This window comes from Carettochelys insculpta, chromosome 8 (genome assembly GCF_033958435.1).
Source record: "Carettochelys insculpta isolate YL-2023 chromosome 8, ASM3395843v1, whole genome shotgun sequence".
Taxonomy (NCBI): domain Eukaryota; kingdom Metazoa; phylum Chordata; order Testudines; family Carettochelyidae; genus Carettochelys; species Carettochelys insculpta.
The window spans coordinates 35,833,101-35,851,061 of NC_134144.1; the positions used below are offsets into that span (position 1 = coordinate 35,833,101).

General features: G+C 39.3%; 1 protein-coding gene across 4 annotated transcripts in view; it reads right to left on the minus strand.

The window, feature by feature from the left end:
- Positions 1 to 17,961, minus strand: part of HAT1 (histone acetyltransferase 1) — a 50,469-nt gene that overhangs the window by 19,981 nt on the left and 12,527 nt on the right. For all 4 annotated transcript variants that reach the window (XM_075000665.1, XM_075000668.1, XM_075000667.1 and 1 more), the window contains exons 3-6: positions 13,696 to 13,771; positions 10,949 to 11,069; positions 838 to 1,017; positions 477 to 598 (exon numbers count right to left, since the gene is read on the minus strand). In XM_075000665.1, the coding sequence (XP_074856766.1) occupies positions 477 to 598; positions 838 to 1,017; positions 10,949 to 11,069; positions 13,696 to 13,771 (499 nt within the window). The remainder of the gene's footprint in view (positions 1 to 476; positions 599 to 837; positions 1,018 to 10,948; positions 11,070 to 13,695; positions 13,772 to 17,961) is intronic.

Sequence of the window (17,961 nt, forward strand, 5' to 3'; positions counted from 1 at the left end):
CAGGTCAATTACAGTCGCGCTCCCATGCAGTGTCCATTTTCTTTTCCATTCTCCAAGTGAATTTTCAGTGTCAGCAAGCTACTCTGTGAGGGCCCAATGGGTACACCTGCTATGTTCTGAATGTACAATTCACTTAATTGGTGTGCAGCAACTTGGATAAATCAGGCCTCTTTACAGCACTTTAGTGCACTTGCCTATTATAAAGATGAATAGGTGGCAAGTAAAAAAAAACACAGGCAAAGCTCATTTTACTGTTTAAGCCTACATTCAGGGCTCTAACGGACAACAGCATTTAATTCAGCTCTATTCTCAAGGTCTCCTAAACCATAATGGAGAAAACCTCAAGCCTAATAAACAATTGTTTTTTCTTTCCTGGGAAAATATCATTATACCGTCCCAATAATTGGCCAGCCACAATTAAAATGCAGGCTTTGTGGAGGTAATAAGTTCTACTGTTGCTTTAGAACTGTACTTACACTAGAAAGTAGTTCCATCTTTCATCATCCACATCAATAAAGCTCGCAGTTTCAATAAACCACATCAAGAAGGTCTGAAGCCTTTCATGATATTCTCGAAAGCCTGGACATGTCATGTCAGCCTAGGGAAAAAGCCAGGAGAAGTCAGGTGAAACTCATCATCGAAGTAAAAGAGAAAGCCTGCGGAATATAATTAAATACCCCGTTGGAAAATATTTATAAGCAAAATACTCTGATTCAACTAGACACACACCAAAAAAAAGATTTAATAAAATAATTATATTTAAAAATTGTTGTTACATCACTACAAAACCAAGTTATCTCTGCTTGTTCTAAAGGATCCATTTGACTTTTTTCATACCTGATATATCTGATATGTTATGTCTTCTCCTGCTTCCTCATTATGAATTGAATATGTGTGTAATAATGTTCCAAAGGGCTTAAAATTAACCTCCTTTTCTAGCAAAGACACAAAGTCATCTGTACTTGTGCAAAACCCAGGAGGGATGATTTTTCTAATTTTGCTTTCCACATCATCTGCCTACAGGATAAGAAAGTGAGAAAGAGACAGAAAAAAAAAATCAAAACCTAGCATTCCACATACAATATTATGAAAGCATAGTTCTACTGGGAAAAACAAATTATTAAGTAGCGTACTGATATTAGAAGAAAAGTTAGTAAGGCCGGTCTCTAACTTCAGGAGTGCTCAGTGCCCAGATGAAGGAGGGCAATGTCTTTTATTGCGTAACAATGACTTTTCTGGCCAATGAAGCAGCAACATTAAAGGGCTCCAAAGGCAGTCTGGTCCAGTCATTGTTTGATGATAGCTACAATGTATGCCCTGAGAGTAATGACCTAAAATGGCAAAAGACTGGAAGTGGTGAAGGGGGAGGTGGCTCTCCAAGGTGGTAACTATTAGGAATTTTTTGATAGGCCAATTTTGAACATTCCACATTCCATTCTATTCCATAAAGAGAAAAGATACTGCGCCGAGGAATACCAGTGAAGATGGTGGGACAAAAGGGAGGCTGTGAACTTGAGACACAGGAATAACTGCTTCCCATTTACCAGTGTGTGCTGGATGTGGTGCAATTACTCTTCAAAGTAAGATGCTGCCTCTACTTACACTGTTCTCTAAGACTCTCTTCAGTTAGAAATCATTGAAAATGACTGTTGTGCGCTCTTCCATGACACTGCATTTGCAAAGCCAAGTAAAGGCAGCCAGCAAGAGGCATAGGGAGGTAACTGAGAAAATGGCAATCCTAGAAAGAGGGAGTGGCAACTCTCTCAAACACACACATGAAATGCATGTCTAAAGGACCAACCACAGTAAACATTAAAAATGCAAAAAAGGAGCCTATGTGAATTATTTTTTTGGAAAATTAAATGAGACAAAATTATATTACATGGAAATGTAACAGGACAATTTTCACCATCTTGGATTTCTAATCTCAAGATGAGACATGAGTCATGAGAGCAAATTTTAATTCAGAGATTCAAATTACCCTTGTTAAATAACCACACCTAATGTTAGAGGCTATCAGCTGAGCAGACTTCATAATCCTTTTCAAAACCCCGAAAGACCACTTGATTGAATACATTTACTACTTCTCTTTAACCATGAATATTTGATGAACTTTCACAATAATGTATTACTGCTTCTCACCAGGCAATAAAACTTAATGAATTGGTCTCAACTTAACAAAAACCTAACCCCTCAATACAACTCCTAAAAGCCTGACATTACATTCAACAAAATGAGCTTACATTCTATTCAAACTTTCCTCTGAACAATGAACCCAGGTTTTTACTTAATGGAGTTTGCCATGAGTTCAGCTGTAATGTTTGTATTGTATCTATTTCCACAAGGACTGACACAAGAACACTGTGTTAACTTACTAAGCAGCTCTTTCACACAGTTTACATGCATGATGGGTATTAGCTCTAAACCAAGACCCTTGCTACTTAGCATTCAAAACAGGGAAATTAAGATGCTTAGGACAAAATACACTACAAAAGGCTAATACAACATGCTACTAATGCCTGTCCTTTCAACCACAGTCTCTTAAGTAGAAGTAATGCACCTGCAAATGAATAGCACTTTATCATCATTCAGTTGGATTTTTAGGACAGAAAACCATGGATGGAGTTCAGCACAAACAAGTTTTATTCTCAATGGTTTGCTACTACCAACATTTATATTTAACTTGCTTTATACCTATAAAAAAGAGCTATTAACCAGTTAAGATATAGCTCTACAGTACTACGTCTAAGAGCCTATTTTAAATAAGTACATTATTCTTTGCATACATTTCATTCGCAAGACAAAGAACTGCATTTATTAGAACCTTTTCTGTTTTCTCTCAACCAGTATTTGATAAACATTTTTCCCCAACCACTAATTTAACTGAATAATGAATCAGTCAAAACAAAAAGTATGCCCTTTTTTAAGATCAGTGCAATATAATTATTAAGAAAAACAAAAATACAACAGAGTGCATGTGTATTAACATTAATAGTGTTAACATGTTTTCACAACTTATGTATCAAGCTATAAAATAGTGAAGTCATGCTTTGCAAACTATTAGATGTATTAAAGTGCTTATGCCTGCATAAGCTGACAGAATTGCCAAAAACTACAAATCAATGTTTACAATAAAATGTATTTTGTATTTCTGGAAAAATACTGCATAATAGAAATGCAATAACCTGTTCAGTGAACGTTTCCAGTAACCCCTCACTCTCTGTGTAAGTTATCTTCAGTATGATCCAATTTGTTGATTCAGTATGCATAAAGTGTATGTTTGAGGGCGAGAATCCCCTCCCATGCATTCCACACAGTAACAGCAAACTCTCATGTGTCGCTGGGCCAGTGGTAGTGAAGACACTGCAGCTCTTTACTGAAATTAAGACTCACAAAGCTTTTTGAATATGATCACGGGAGTGCTCACATTCATCATTTACCACTGCAGCAGTAAAAAAGCTACAGAAAAATCTAATGCAATCTCTGCATAACTATTATGATTTACAGTCCTGCCTAAGAAAAGTTTATTTTGTCTCAGAAGATAGAATAGGTAATTTATAAAAAGTTGTATTTCTCACACCATTCAGGAGTTAAAGAGATTGCCTCTTACAAAAGCAAACCCAGAATCCTCAATTTGGGGCGTGGTACATGTATTAAGTCATGATTTTGTTTTGACATATTTGAATAGTGACTGCCTGAAAGTTCTAAAAGAATACCTGGGATTTCGGTTGAAGCATATGGCTAGTAATTTAAGTCTGCACATACATTTCATATATAATTTTTTGTATTCATTTATGATAGCATCCATATTCCAGAACTTCAATAATCATTTCCCTTTTGTCATGGACTGACCATTGGCTCTTTTAATTTCAAAGTAGGGGTCAGCTCCATGACAGTGCAAGGCATTCAAGTCCTTCCATTTGACACTATCCTGCCAGACTTTTAACTCCTATAAATGTGTACAACCATCAAATTCCCAGAATGTTATCAAAGTTTTAAAGAAAAAAAAGTTATAGAACTTTATAGTTTTCTTCCTACCCTTACTCATGACTAAACTTTAAGTACACTTACTTCTTCAAGATGAAGAACATGAAGTGGAAGGGAAATGAGGATTAAGCCTTTTAAAAGAAAAATTGTAAGGAAGTCACTGCAATTCCCACAAGAAATATTTTCCTACTAAAATGTCAAGAGCCGTCATGGGGGCTTCCACGCTGACACTCAGGAGACCTAGATCCAATTTATATTATTTTTTGAGATAGCAGACACTATGGCTGTGTCTACTGTGCTGAACTGAAATTTTGTCAGCTGAAACAATGGTGCAGCATGTGTATACAAGCTATGCAGTTCTGCTTCATGTTCATACTTGACCTGTACTAAAAAGGCTGCAGTTGCACAGTATTCTAGGTTTAATCCTATGGTTCCTGGTGTAGCTCCCTACTACTGTTGTTTTAGGGAGATTTTTGAAAAGTGCTCAAGGAGCTCAGAAGTAGGAAGGGAAAAATAAATTCTCAGGCCCTTAACATTCAATTCTTAGTCCTGTTCAACAAAGAAGTCTGCCACAACTTCTGGAAAGACAACCGAAAGGTGATAGAGTAGCATCATCTCTGTGTAGGAAGCAAGTCTACAGTCCACAGATTTGTTGCTTTAATTCATCTCCCCCCTCAACATGGATACTGTCTCTGTACCATGCTTGAGAATAATGATTACTGTGTGGAAGTGATGCTTTTAATTTTGGATGATGACTACAGGCAGGTGGGACACAACCGTTCTCACCACATAGTCTGAGCAAATTAGGAATGTTAAAACAGTTAACTGTTTAAACTCAGGGCCTGTTGCCCAGCCCTGCCATACCTGTGAGATCCCACTGCCCGACTCCATAGCCCCTCCACAGCTGGGGCTGCTCTGGCCACTACCAGAGTTCACCACAAAAGACCAGTTAACCAGTATGCCTGCATTAACTGTTTAATATCCCAAGAGCAGCTATGAATGACTAACTTCAGAAAGAGGCGATTTCTGTACCTCTGTGGCAAGCTAGTGCCAACATTGTAGCACCAGAGCAAGAACAGAAAAGCGAATGTCATATCTCAACTGGCAATTCTGGAGAGTTATGCTTAACTTTGGCACCACTTTGGAGTTATCAAGTCCCCTTCAAGTACAAATATCATGGAAACATATGACCATTGGTACTCTAGATAACAAATAGAGAACTCTATTCCCAAGTGCATCATAGAACACAAGTGCCCATTCTGTGTCGGTCCAGGATCACATCAGCCTTAATGACCATGAAAGTGATAAATGTAGCAAGCTCTCTCTCAGCTAATTACAAACAGGGACCAAAATGCATAACATGACTTGTCAAAAGGGACCATTCCCAAATATTCATCTCAATTTTTCTGTCTCCAATGTGTTTGCATGATCATGTATGTCAGTTTATTCAGCAATTATAAAAATGACTGCCTGATCAATCAGTATCTCCATGTTTATTTAAACAAATTGTGCAAATGCATTACAGGGGTCTCTGCCTTTGGGAGAGCAATAAAAGACAGACCGCTTTCAATCTCAGTAACAGTGCAGCCAATTATAATGATAGAACTGCTAGCTACACCTTGTATAACAAACAAAAGCCGAGGGTGAGGTATTCAATAAAGAAGAGTGACACACAAACTACCAATGCACAACCACACAGAAAAGCTGTTGAATCTGGTGCTGTTACTTATATAAGCATCGTCTGCCACATCAGAAGTGCAATGTGCAGTCAATTTCAAAGTCATGACAGGGACTTGAGAATGCATCAGTAAACCAAACCTTCCCCTTATTAGGAAACCTGTCAAATTGATATTCAATTTCTTATGGTATATTAAAACTTTACCTTAATTAGTAACCTTATTCTCTGAATTTCCACAGTGGATGTGATATTAGTGCTTAGCTGTACTGATGGGCAGTTGCTAAAATGAAGTTCCTTTATGTGGCTTCCTATAGAATTATACATAAATGTATCTAAACAAAAATATCTCCCGCTTTAGTAATTTTGCATTAGTTTTTAGGAGAGAATGTATGAGGGAGTTATCTGAAGTAGCGTTAATTTAACATGCCAGATCTTAAAATTACAAAATTTATTAAAATCAAAAAAAGTCACAAGACAGCTGCAATGGCAAAATAATCTAACAGTTATTGTAAAAAGAGCAAAAGTTGTCTTAGAGGTTACTAAAATACCTTATTTGGATTCCATGTAAAAAGACTGGAATACTTGGGCAACAATAGTGAGCAGTCTAATAAGGTAATACTGTTCTGATTTAAAAACTGCGGAATGGGAGAGAACAGAAGAGAGAAGTAGTGGTTTCTTCTAAATGCTCTTTTAAAAATAAACCCTAACTGTAAGCTAAATTCTGGCCACTCATAATGCCAGAATGAAATACTACTCATAGAAGAGTATACAGATGTTCAAAATCTACCACCTGTTCCACTAGTCTCCTCAGGGTTGTCTCTCGGTAGGATTTAGAAGCACCTTTGGGCAGAGCAAATTACCTTTTAAAAGTCAGGTGATGTCATTTTTTTAAGTCAGGTTTCTTGCCCTGATGCTTGTTTTCAAGACCTTTTCACATGAACCAAGTAACTCTAGCAGAAACAGCTGATGTTTGCAGACAGTCTTCTGTAGAAGAAAGGGTAGCAGCCATTGTCAGCAGGAAGGAAAGAGACTGTCCGCCTCCCCACAATCAAAGCAGACCATGGTCCTGGGCAGGGCGTGGGTGCTTTACTGGGTTCTGAAGGACTGATTCCCCCAGATAAAGTGTGCCTGACATTTTTAGCTACATGGATCAGGTGGTGGTGGTGGGGTGAAACTTGTGCTCTTAGACAAAAGCATCCATTCCTAGCTCCACAGTTAGCTGTCACTCTCTTTAGATTGCAGATCTTAATACAATCACCCTTATTTATGATGTGCTTTGATCAACACTAAAATAGTTAATGTTGAAAAAATCTGTTGTCAGTTCAATGGGGTATTTATTTTGATGTCCAACAACTAGTATTTCAGGCTCTTTGCAAACATTGCTCTTTTGTTTATATTCTGTTCCTGTATTTGGAATTTCTCTTTACAACTTTAAAGGATAGAGATGTTGTTTGGTGGGTGGGTGGTTATTTTCCTTGAAGATGAGATTCTGGAGAACAAGATGATAGCCTCAAGCAAAAAACGCAAGCTGAGCTGCTGACCAGGCAATGTGGTTCATTTCAAGCCCTGACTCTTCTCTAAAAAGTGATCTTATTTGTCTGTTGTTAAACCTATAGGTGCAATTTTTGTGTATCTGTGCATGTTGAGAAACGTGTATTTTTCCTTGTTCTTCCTTTTCCTGGACCTGTAATTTATGAACTTCTCCTCTGGTAAAGATTCAGTCTATTTGCCTGGTACCTACTCTGGGATGCCCACATTACTGAGGCAGTTACTGAAGTGAAAAATGAAAGATAAGGGATAGGTGGGTTAATGCTATAACACACCAAGCAATACAATAAAAGTAACAATTATAGTTCTATTCTGAATTCCAGTGTTTTTTTGCAAGACATTTCCTCCTTGTACCAGAGAGGATAAAGAAGCATTACAATTACAAAAAGACTTAAGAATAAGGGTAATTAGCTATGGTCATCTAGTGCAATAATAAGGAAAACAACGCTTGCACATAACAGGTTATACTTACTGCAACCATATGGGAACTTCAAATACCTAATCACTGCCCTCCATTCAAGGAAAGATTGACGATACGTTTGCAGTGAGTTGTTCACATGGGCAAAAAAGGACCAGCTTCAGAACTGAAAAGACTGATGGGGAAGACAAGTCTTGTCCTAGAATCAGAGTATTATCTTGGTAGGCCTTGCTTTGAGAGTTTTTCCTTTGATACAAATCTCAAGGGTGGTGGAAAATAGACTACTAAGATTAATTTACGTTTCTGCTAGACATAGAGAAATGCAACAGGGAACATGCAGTATTTTATCTAATTTCATGGTCTGTGTTACTGGTGCACCGTATGTACCCAGCTACTCTGCATGCTGAGCAGGACTGCCCTAGCTAGGAACAGCAGCCAATGTAGTCAAAAGGAAAGGAGACTTACAAGGGGCAAAAATACCACAGGAAGTAATAAGAAAAAGTCAGCTGATTCATGAAGTCCTGGTAGCTCAAAGGAGAGACAGAGGAGGAACCAGGACATAGTCTGACACATCAGCCCTCATGCAGCACTACTAAAAAACCTTTGGCAAACTAATAGCAATATTCATAAGACTATAGGGGAGAAAATCTAAAACCTGCAGAATTATTAGATTTTACAATTAAAGAAACTACATGTCTGCTACAGAGGATACCCATTCTCCAGATTTATTTGCTAATTGCCACAACCACTATATCCAGATCCTAGGTATTTATCATCTCCTGGTCTGTCACCTCTTCTCACCCATCTACCTAGTTCACAGAGTGCATGTTTTCTTTCACATCCTCCTTATCCTTCACCAGCTTATTGCAAGGTGCCAGAATGATATCCAAAAGCCCTTTCGGCCTGGTAGAGTCCTGAGAATTCAGCCCAGTTTGTCATGAAAGAGGTTATATTTCCTCTAAATCAGATAGACTTCTGATTATGGGACTAATTTTAGAGATTGGAAATCTTCCTGCAGCACAGCCTGCTGCTCGAAGCGATGTATGTGCCCAGTCAGCAGTTTGGACTCAGTCACATGCTGAAGTATTGGGTCTGATAATGTACAAGTGGTACAGAGACTCCCCCTCTCTGAATTGTGATTGGGGCTGGGACTTCCAGGCACTTTGTGCCAGTCAGTATACAAAACCTAGAAAGTCACTGCTTCAAAGATTTTCTAATCTAAATATATGGCTACCTGCCTGCACAACTGCTTCAGCTAAGATGGCATGATGCTTAGAGGGATGTCTCTTCCAAGACAAATACAAATAAATTTAGGTCTGAAAATAGCACATAGCAAGCTCAGCTGTGTGCACAGTGCTATTTGTACTGGTAAGTGGCTTCCATTCAACTTGATTCACGCACAGTGGAATGTAGGAAGTAGATGAGATAATCTTATTTAAATAAGTACTGTGAGATGGGAGAAGAAATATTTTTATGCTAGAGCTATAACACATCTATGGATATGTAGTATGTTGCAGTCATACAAAAGTGAGAACAAGCTATTTGCTGCTATTTTGCATGTGGTCAGTATGTAGGAGTATATCACAATATGAAAGGGCATACTCTCATAGTACTTAATGACACCTCTAGCTGATTAAAGACTTCCTTCAGGCTCTGAATGAGCCTTGCTCAGTTCTCCTCAGACAGAAATATGGTATATTTTACCAAGGGGAGTGAGAAAAAGCTCAGAGTTTTGAGGGAGCATAAAAGCTGGAGGATACTAGGGACTACAAAGGTGGACAAGAACACCCCTACTGTGAAGAAAGAGGGAAAGAAGCCTTGGTGGTGGTGGTGATATTTTAATCAAAATGCTCATGGAAATCTGATATGGTGTTACACACCTCACTCTCCATTCACAGATCTGAAATTATACTGATCAAGGGCTGAACCCATGCAACTGTTATCAAGACAATGCTGATTTTGGAGATGACATTTCTCATCTCTCTTCAGTTCTAGAAAACTAACAAAATTAGGTCTCTTGTCCTTTGTCTCAATAGCCTTTTAATCATAGGTTAAATGATTAAAGAAATATGTCTTCATTCAACTTTAGAAAAGCAATGGAAATTTACAAAAAAAAATTCTCTTTAGAAAACATTTTCTTGAACATACTTAAATTATATTTGTCCACTTTTGATACAGAAAACTTTAAACGCTGCTTGAAATTATAGAAAAGAAGGATGGTTGCTGGTAAAAATATTTCAGAATGGTAGATCTTATTTTCAGGCACAGTATAATAAGTCATCAATGCAAATCCATAGCTATTTTCACTCTATGTAGTATTATAAAGGTTCAGCAATAACCAAATCAATAGCTCTTCAGGAAAGAAATCAATACAAGGAATAAACACAAGCAACGGTGAATTTTCTTAATGTATCAGGAAGCACCAACACACTAAGTTTTTTTTCTAAGCAACTAGGCAAACTTTATTCAAAGGTTTAATATCCAGTTCTACAAATGTGAATAAAAATTGCATATTAATATTGTATGTCTGTGGCGTATTTCAACCTACTGAAGAGAAAAATCAAAAGTTAGATTGTTCAGCTTCAGTTTTCACACCTGTATAACTCAGGTAAAAGGCTTTGTAAGTAAAATGGATAAAAAACTCAGGTGAGCTCATAAAAAAGAAGCCAAATGGAGAATGAATGATGTGGGTAAGAAAATTAGTTTACTACCTATAACAGAGCATAATCACAACACAAAGATTCCCAATGTGTGTTTTGTATGTAAAAAATATAAATATTGACAGAATCCCTTTAAAATTAGATGTATAGAGTAACGAACAGATAAAACTGGGATGGGAAACTAGGATAGCTCTAATTTCTAGAACAAAATTCTTTATCAGTTTATTTCTGCACCTCCCATTGAAAAGAATATCCTGCAATACCCCTATTTTACCATACACATCTTATTTACAAGAACCTCTTTGCCACCTAATAGGATTTTTTTAAATCCAGAAACCACCACCACCTTGTCTTCCAATTAACATAAAATTTCAGCCTTACCTTACTTTTGAACACTAACTTTGATGTCAGCTCATCTCAGGAAACAACATGCACTAATTTGACTACTGCAGTGAGAAGATGCACAGGGGCACAAACAGATAGTTTCAAAGGGTTTTTTTTTCTCCTTTAATTTAGCTATGGTATGAAGACAATATATTTTTTTTAAGTCTGACAATGTAAACATAAGTAGGTAAGTGCGTGGCCTAAACCTATTGATCATGAGAATTTTAAATATTCTATGAAGATATGAAAGTGTAAGTTTGGCTCTGACTTTACCTCCACACAATCAAAGTTTTCATTAACTTTAGATGTATATTCGATGCGGAAAAGTGTTGACAGGTTACCAGCATTGTAGTACAAAAGGATCTTCAGACCCTTGTAACCGAAGGCAACTTCACTAAGGAAGAAAAAAATAATAATCAGGAACCCTAGACACTACGAAAAAAATCATCACAGAAAACTAATCTAGGATAAAGCTTTGAAATTCATGTCTATTTTCCAAATTAAGTGTATCAAACTACTCTTATAAGAAAAGAGAAATAGAATAGACGTATCCTACAGCAGAATACGTACAACGAAGATAACCTAGTCACCTCACGTCTTAATTTAATATTGACAGATGAAGGAATTTGAGTGGCATAAGTAGTTATCTGTGGAATTTATCAAAAAGGAGTAAAGACATGCATACATCCTAACCTCAAAAGACAATATATACAGGCATAATACAACTTCTAATTCAAAGGCCAAGAAGTTAGGAGACATACATTCAGTTCATTTTTGTAAAGTATTTTAAAAATAATTTTAAATCACTTGCAATTTGACCTGTTAACAGAGAGACAGTGAGACAGATTGCATTTACTGGGATATCTACTTCAGAATGTGGATTTTACATTAATATGGATTGCAGAAAATGATATTTACATATTTAAATAAAAATAAATAAATTTTATAGCAACCTCAAATAAGTGCTCTTTTGAGTGATGGTTCTGATTTAGGCTAGAACTGTAGGTAAATGCAGGGAAGTCTAATATTAATACACAGCAATGGAGTTATGTGAGAGACACAGCTGGGTATTTAAACCTCCAAAGATTTATTCAAGGAATAGAATACACTCAGAAGACCATTGGCACAACCACTACGTCGGTACAAGATCTATGAGGTTTTCTATTCATGCACAGAGAATTACAGCTTTACTTCAGGGGAACAGTTCTGTTTTATAGTGGTACAAATCTTACTAGATCACTTACAAACCAATATGGACTTTTTTTTTTAAATAAACATCGAAAATAAATAGTGACACTTCATTCATATTTTCCCTCAAAGGCAACAGCTCTTCAAAACTGATACTACCAGTTTTGAAAATATTACTAGTGCAAGAGAATCATTTTAAATGCACAGACTGGAAAGTTCTCAACAGCATTCAGAAGGGATATTGCTAGTAATAAACTGAAATGGGTAGCAGTTGTGAAGATGCTAACTTGCTTATGCTTGGTTAATGTATGAAGACCATCTCAAAGTCAGATATTTTCAAGGAATCTCAGAAATTAGAAGAGAAAAATCCCTACCACCATCTTGTACACCATCCTGTCAATGCAGGATTATTACACACCATACATTTTTACTGATAATGGACAGACTGGTAAATCAGTTCTGTACTAAAAATAATGGGTGAAATCCTGTTCTGAAATAAAAGGCAAAACTTCTGTTGACTTTTCAGGGGGGCTAAAATTTCACTCACAATGCTGAAGCTTTATCTTTAACCTGAACTATACAGAGCTATGAGGACATAGGCTATAATTTCTGTATTTTGCCTAGGTATGAGTTTACATACGGTAGATTCCACTTAATAGCAACCCAGTTTGTTAGTCTTAACCTTTTGCCAGAAATCAGTCCCATCCCATTCACTTTAATATTACTTCGATTTGGCTATTAGCAATGGTATGCCACTTACTAACACATTTTTTGGAAGAAAGACCCAAGTTGCAGGCATGTTTGCGAGACTGAAGACAGGCAAGGAAGTGCTGGGGCATGCCCTCCTTGTTTGCAGCCCTGCTAACCTGGCTGAAACTGGTGCTCAGCACATCACTGAACTTCCTTCTGAAACAGCAAGCTTGCAAAACCAGCTTGGACATAGGGACTGCAGAGGAGATAAGGGGAGACTCTGAGCAGGGCATTAGTGGGGAGGGGTGGCCACAGAACCTTTACCAGAGATGCATCGTACTTCTTTCCATGCTCTTTGCACCTAGGGATGGAAGTGGTAGGACCTTCCAGGTCATGACCCCTGCAATGCAGGGAGAAATACCATGCAGCTCCCTGGGTCCCCAGTACCTTCAGACACCCCAGACAATTGAGCTGCAACTCCACACCTCATAGGCAGATTTTCCCAAACCGCAGCCAGGGAAGCCACATCCCAGTGCTTCCTTCCCAGCACGCAGCTTCACAAACCTGTCTTCCACTTATTAGCAACTGACAGATAATGACAACTTTTTCCTGGCAAACCAGCGTAGCTAATAAGGGAATTCTACTGCATTTGAGAAAATACTTTCCATTTGATAAAAGGGCATAGATGTAGATTTAAACTAAAACATGTATAGATTTAAAAAACAAACAAAACAAAAAACACCACCACAGTAATTAAGAAACTAAAATGAAGCTACTTGTGGGTCACTACTTGCTATTTGTATTAGTTTGGTACACGAGTGTGAAAGTTACCTAATAAGATTTGGAACTATTTCATTAACCAAATTCCCTTGAAGTAAATGGAAATTATGACTGAAGAATCAGAACCAGAACCAGCAGCATTCTTTGACAATTTGACAAAAATTCCTATAAAAATGTGATTACAAGCTCAAAACTGAGTCAGCTAAGCAACGAGTTATTATAATGAACATGTGGTAAGAGATATTTAATTATTTTTGTGTTCGATTTTAGAAAGTGAATTAAAAAATTCCTATTTTTGAAAGTAGAACAAGAATGACTTTTCCTTCTATTAATTTATCCTGATATTTGGTTTGCTAACTTACTCATCCCCAAACACCTGATGGCTGTACTCAGGATTAAATGTTGTGCTGTCATCTTCCAGATCTTCAGGAAAACGAACTGAAAAGGAAATGGACATAATTTTACTTAGAAGGATAGTTTTGTTAATCTGTATCTGCAAAAACAATGAGAAGTCCTGTAGCGCTTTATTGATTAACAAACGTATTTGGGCTTAAGCTTCTGTGGATAAAAACATCACTTTGATGCATGGAGTGGAAATCACAGAGATAGGGATATTTTATACATACACCATGCACACGTGCACACATTAACATAGCAAAATAAAGGAGTTACTTATCAATTGCAGGACCAGTGTTAATGAGGCCAATTCAGGAGAGGTGGATATACCAGCTGATGCGGAAGTGTGAATACTAAGAAGAAAACTTGCTTTTGTACTGAGATAACCATTACAAATTCTTAAATCCTAATATAATTCTGCTAAAATTTGCAAATGAATTGCACCCGTGCTGTTTCTCTTTGTAATCTGGCTTTGAATTTGTTTTGCAGTAGGATGGCTACTTTTAAATCCTTTTTTGAGTATCGAGGATGATCCAAAATGTTCTCCTACTGGTTTATATAGGTTGTTTTTCCTGATGTCTGATTTGTGTCCTTTTATCCTTCATGCAGAGACTGTTCTGTTTCACCAACATACATGGCAGAGGGGCACTGCTGGTATGTGATGGGATAGATCAGGTTACTAGATGTGCAGAAGAGCCCCCTAATGATGTGGCTGATGTGGTTGGGGCCTGTGATTTACACTGCGTCTACACTATGAGATAAAATTGATGTATAATAAATTTGAATACTTAATCTCGACATTATGAATTTGAATAAAGTGTCCACAAACCTTCTTGAAATTTGACATACATTTTCTCCATGTCAAGTCTCTGCATCCCCATTGCTCTGTGCAAGTTCAACAATGTGAGCACTGCATTGTGGGTACCTATCCCACAGTGCCTTAGCTCTGGTTGCTTGTGGGTGTTTCATATTGGAATCCCAGAATTCCAAGCACTATTCCAGAATGCACTGCATCACTAACCACATGAAAAAAGAACTGGAGATGGCACCATTTCCTGCTGCAGCATTCCAGCACAAGCATGGATCCACAAACACTCCAAATCATAGCATAGATCCTTTCGGCAACCACAGCGGCTGTCGTGCAATTTGTCCTTCAATTCCAAAGCTCAACGATGCTTAGCTATCCTACTGGTGCTGCTGCCGCTGCCAACAACAAGGATGGTGATTTGGAACACCAACTGTACCAACTGCAGTCCAAGATCTCAGAGATGGTGGCTGCCACGACTGCATTGCTAACAGTGGAGCTGCAGTTTTGGACTTGAGAGACCAGCACACACTGGTGGGGGACCACATCGTTTTTGACTCCTCGGACAAGCAGCAGCGGGTACAGAACCTTTGCATGTGCAACTCCACCTTTATGAAACTTTGTTGTATGCTAGCGCCCGCCCTGATGCACAGCTACACCAAAACAAGGCAGGCTTTAACGGTACAGAAGCAAGTGGCAATTGCACTGTGGAAGTTTGCAATACCCGACAGTTACCAGTTAGTGGCAAATCAGTTCAGGGTGGGCAGATCTACCATGGTGATGGAGGTGGCTCATGCAATCTGTCGACGTCTCCTCAGAAAGACTGTGAACCTGGGAGATGTACAGGCCGTACCAGATGGTTTTGCTGCCCAGGGCTTTTGTAACTGAGGTGAGGCAACAGATGACATGCACATCTCTATCATGGGCCCCAGCCTACCTGACGTCAGAGTATATTAATCGAAAGGCGTACTTCTCCATGGTCACACAGGGGTTGGTAGACCACAAAGCTTGTTTTACCAACATCAACATTGGCTGGTCAAAGAGGATTCATGATGTGCACATATTCCGAAATTCAAGACTGTACCGAAAGCTCCTGGATGGGACTTTTTTCCCTGATCAGAAAAATCAAGATTGGCGATGTGGAGATGCCCACTGTTATATTGGGAGACCCTGCTTACCCTCTCCTTCCCTGCCTGATGAAACCCTACACAAGAGCCCTGGAACCCAACAAGAAAAACTTTAATCACAGACAGCAGGTGCAGAATGATCATGGAATGTGCCTTTGGACGTTTGAAAGCAAGGATCAGATGTTTGTTGACCGATCTGGACATTTCTGAAGCTCATGTCCCCACCATTATTACAGCATGCGCTATTTTGCGCAATATATGTGAATCAAGGCTGGAGACCTTCCTGGCTATCTGGAATTCTGGAGAGAGGCAATAGGCAGGGTTTACTCACAGCTGTCTACACTGTCCTCCAACAGGAGCCATGCTCAGGCTACAGCAATAAGGGACACTAAAAAAAACAGCTTTATTACTGACCTGTAACATACACGTTACCTATGCATGTCTCTGCCACAATGCCAATAAATGAAACGCGCAGTAATAAATGAATGCTCTTTTTTGGTGGGAGGGGGTTAACTTGCAGTAAACAGAATGTGCTGTGTGCCTTAAGCATCCACCCCCAACCTCCTCCCGGTTCCCTCAGTCGCGTACCTGCTATGGACAAGTAAGTTTCATTGCCCAGCTGTGACTTCAGCGGCACTTACCCTACCTGCACCCACCCATTTTGATTTGTGTTCCCTCCCCACTCCTGCAGGACAAGAAATCACACCAAGCTCAAAGGAATGATTTTATTTTGGGGTGTAGGAGAGGTTTAAGTGGCCAGGAAAAGAAGCCTTCTCAAGGGTGCTTGAATAGCCTTTCGCAGTGGCCCTTGAGGCTGGAGCAGCAGGGTAGCCTTGCCCTCCCTCCCTGCATGCAGGGACCACAACGACGGGGGGTGGGTACCCTCTCCTCAGGGGACTCTGGCCAGTGGGTATCAGTTGATGCCCTGCTGGATTGTGAGTCACTCTGCAACTGAAGCAGGGAGTGCAGGACCTCCATCTGCTCAGTAATGGCCTTTACAAACTTTGCCGTGACCTCAGTCTCCTTTGACAATTGCTGCTGCTTCAAGTCAAGCATTCTCTTGTTGAAGTTTACTTGACTCTGATGCCACTCAGCAGCGTCCATTGTCAAGTTCTTACACTCTGCCTGAGCATTTTGCATGTGCTGCAGGATCATATTTTGTTTGCATTTCCTGCGTCTCCTGGTCCTCTCTGCAACACTGGGCACTGGATCTGGAAAATTAAAGTCAAAATTAAGATACAATTGACATAATGTGCTTTGCAGTGCAATGAATGGGTCTTTCTGTGTACTGTCACTGAAAGTATACTTTTGAAGGGCACATTGGTTGTTAAGGATAGGACAGTAAGTTTGCATTTCACAATACCTCACTTATCCACTACATTGCTTTGTGGACGTGGTAAGTTATAAGCAACTGTCCTCTTTTGATGGGAATGGGAAGGTCTGCAAAGCAGGGGCAGCTGCCAGGTGTCCTGTGGCAGTACCAAATGGATGGCTGCATGTGGCGCTTCCATACACAATAAAAATAATGTAAAGAAATAAAAATCCAAAGAAAGGCTGGATGTAAAGGGACATGAGAGAGGAAAAGCACAGCAGAAGCATCCCCCACGTGACACAGGGGGATTCCTGAGAACTGAAAACAAATGGTGCTTGGTAAGAGACATGGGAGGGGAAACGCCCAGCAGATCTTGGCAGACGTGTGGCACCTGGGAGTCCTGCAAAATCCAAAGAAACGCTGGGGGACATGGGATTGGGAGGGGAAACACCCATCATAGCCCAGCAGCAGCATGGCGTGGGGATACGGCTGTCATGAAAAACAAAAAGAAATGCATGTTGGAAAGGGGCATGTAGGGGGAATACACCCCCCACCCCCGAGATTGCAAACTGCATTGTGGGGAGGGGAACAGAGAGCCCACCGGCTGCTGCTGGTCAATGTAAGGGGGCAGGAAGCATGTTAAAAAACAAAAACAAAACAGATGCTAATTTCCATGCTTCTGCAGGTTACCAAAGAAGACATCATCCTCTTAAAACAAACTGATATGGAGAAAGAACAGCTGCTCCTGCTGTGTGACCAAAAGCCTGGAAAAATTTGCTAAAATGGTGTGTGTTGGCATGACACCAGATCGCTATCTGGTTGCCAGGCGTGGCAAGGTGTGCTACCACGGAAGTCCCAACAAGTCAGGCCCGCCCAAGAATTGCGTGGAAAAAATACAAGAGTGTCTGGAAGACGCCTTCAAGGAGATCTCCAAAAAGGAGACATACTTTATCCCAAGAAACATTAACACGCTGTTCTGAGGAGCACA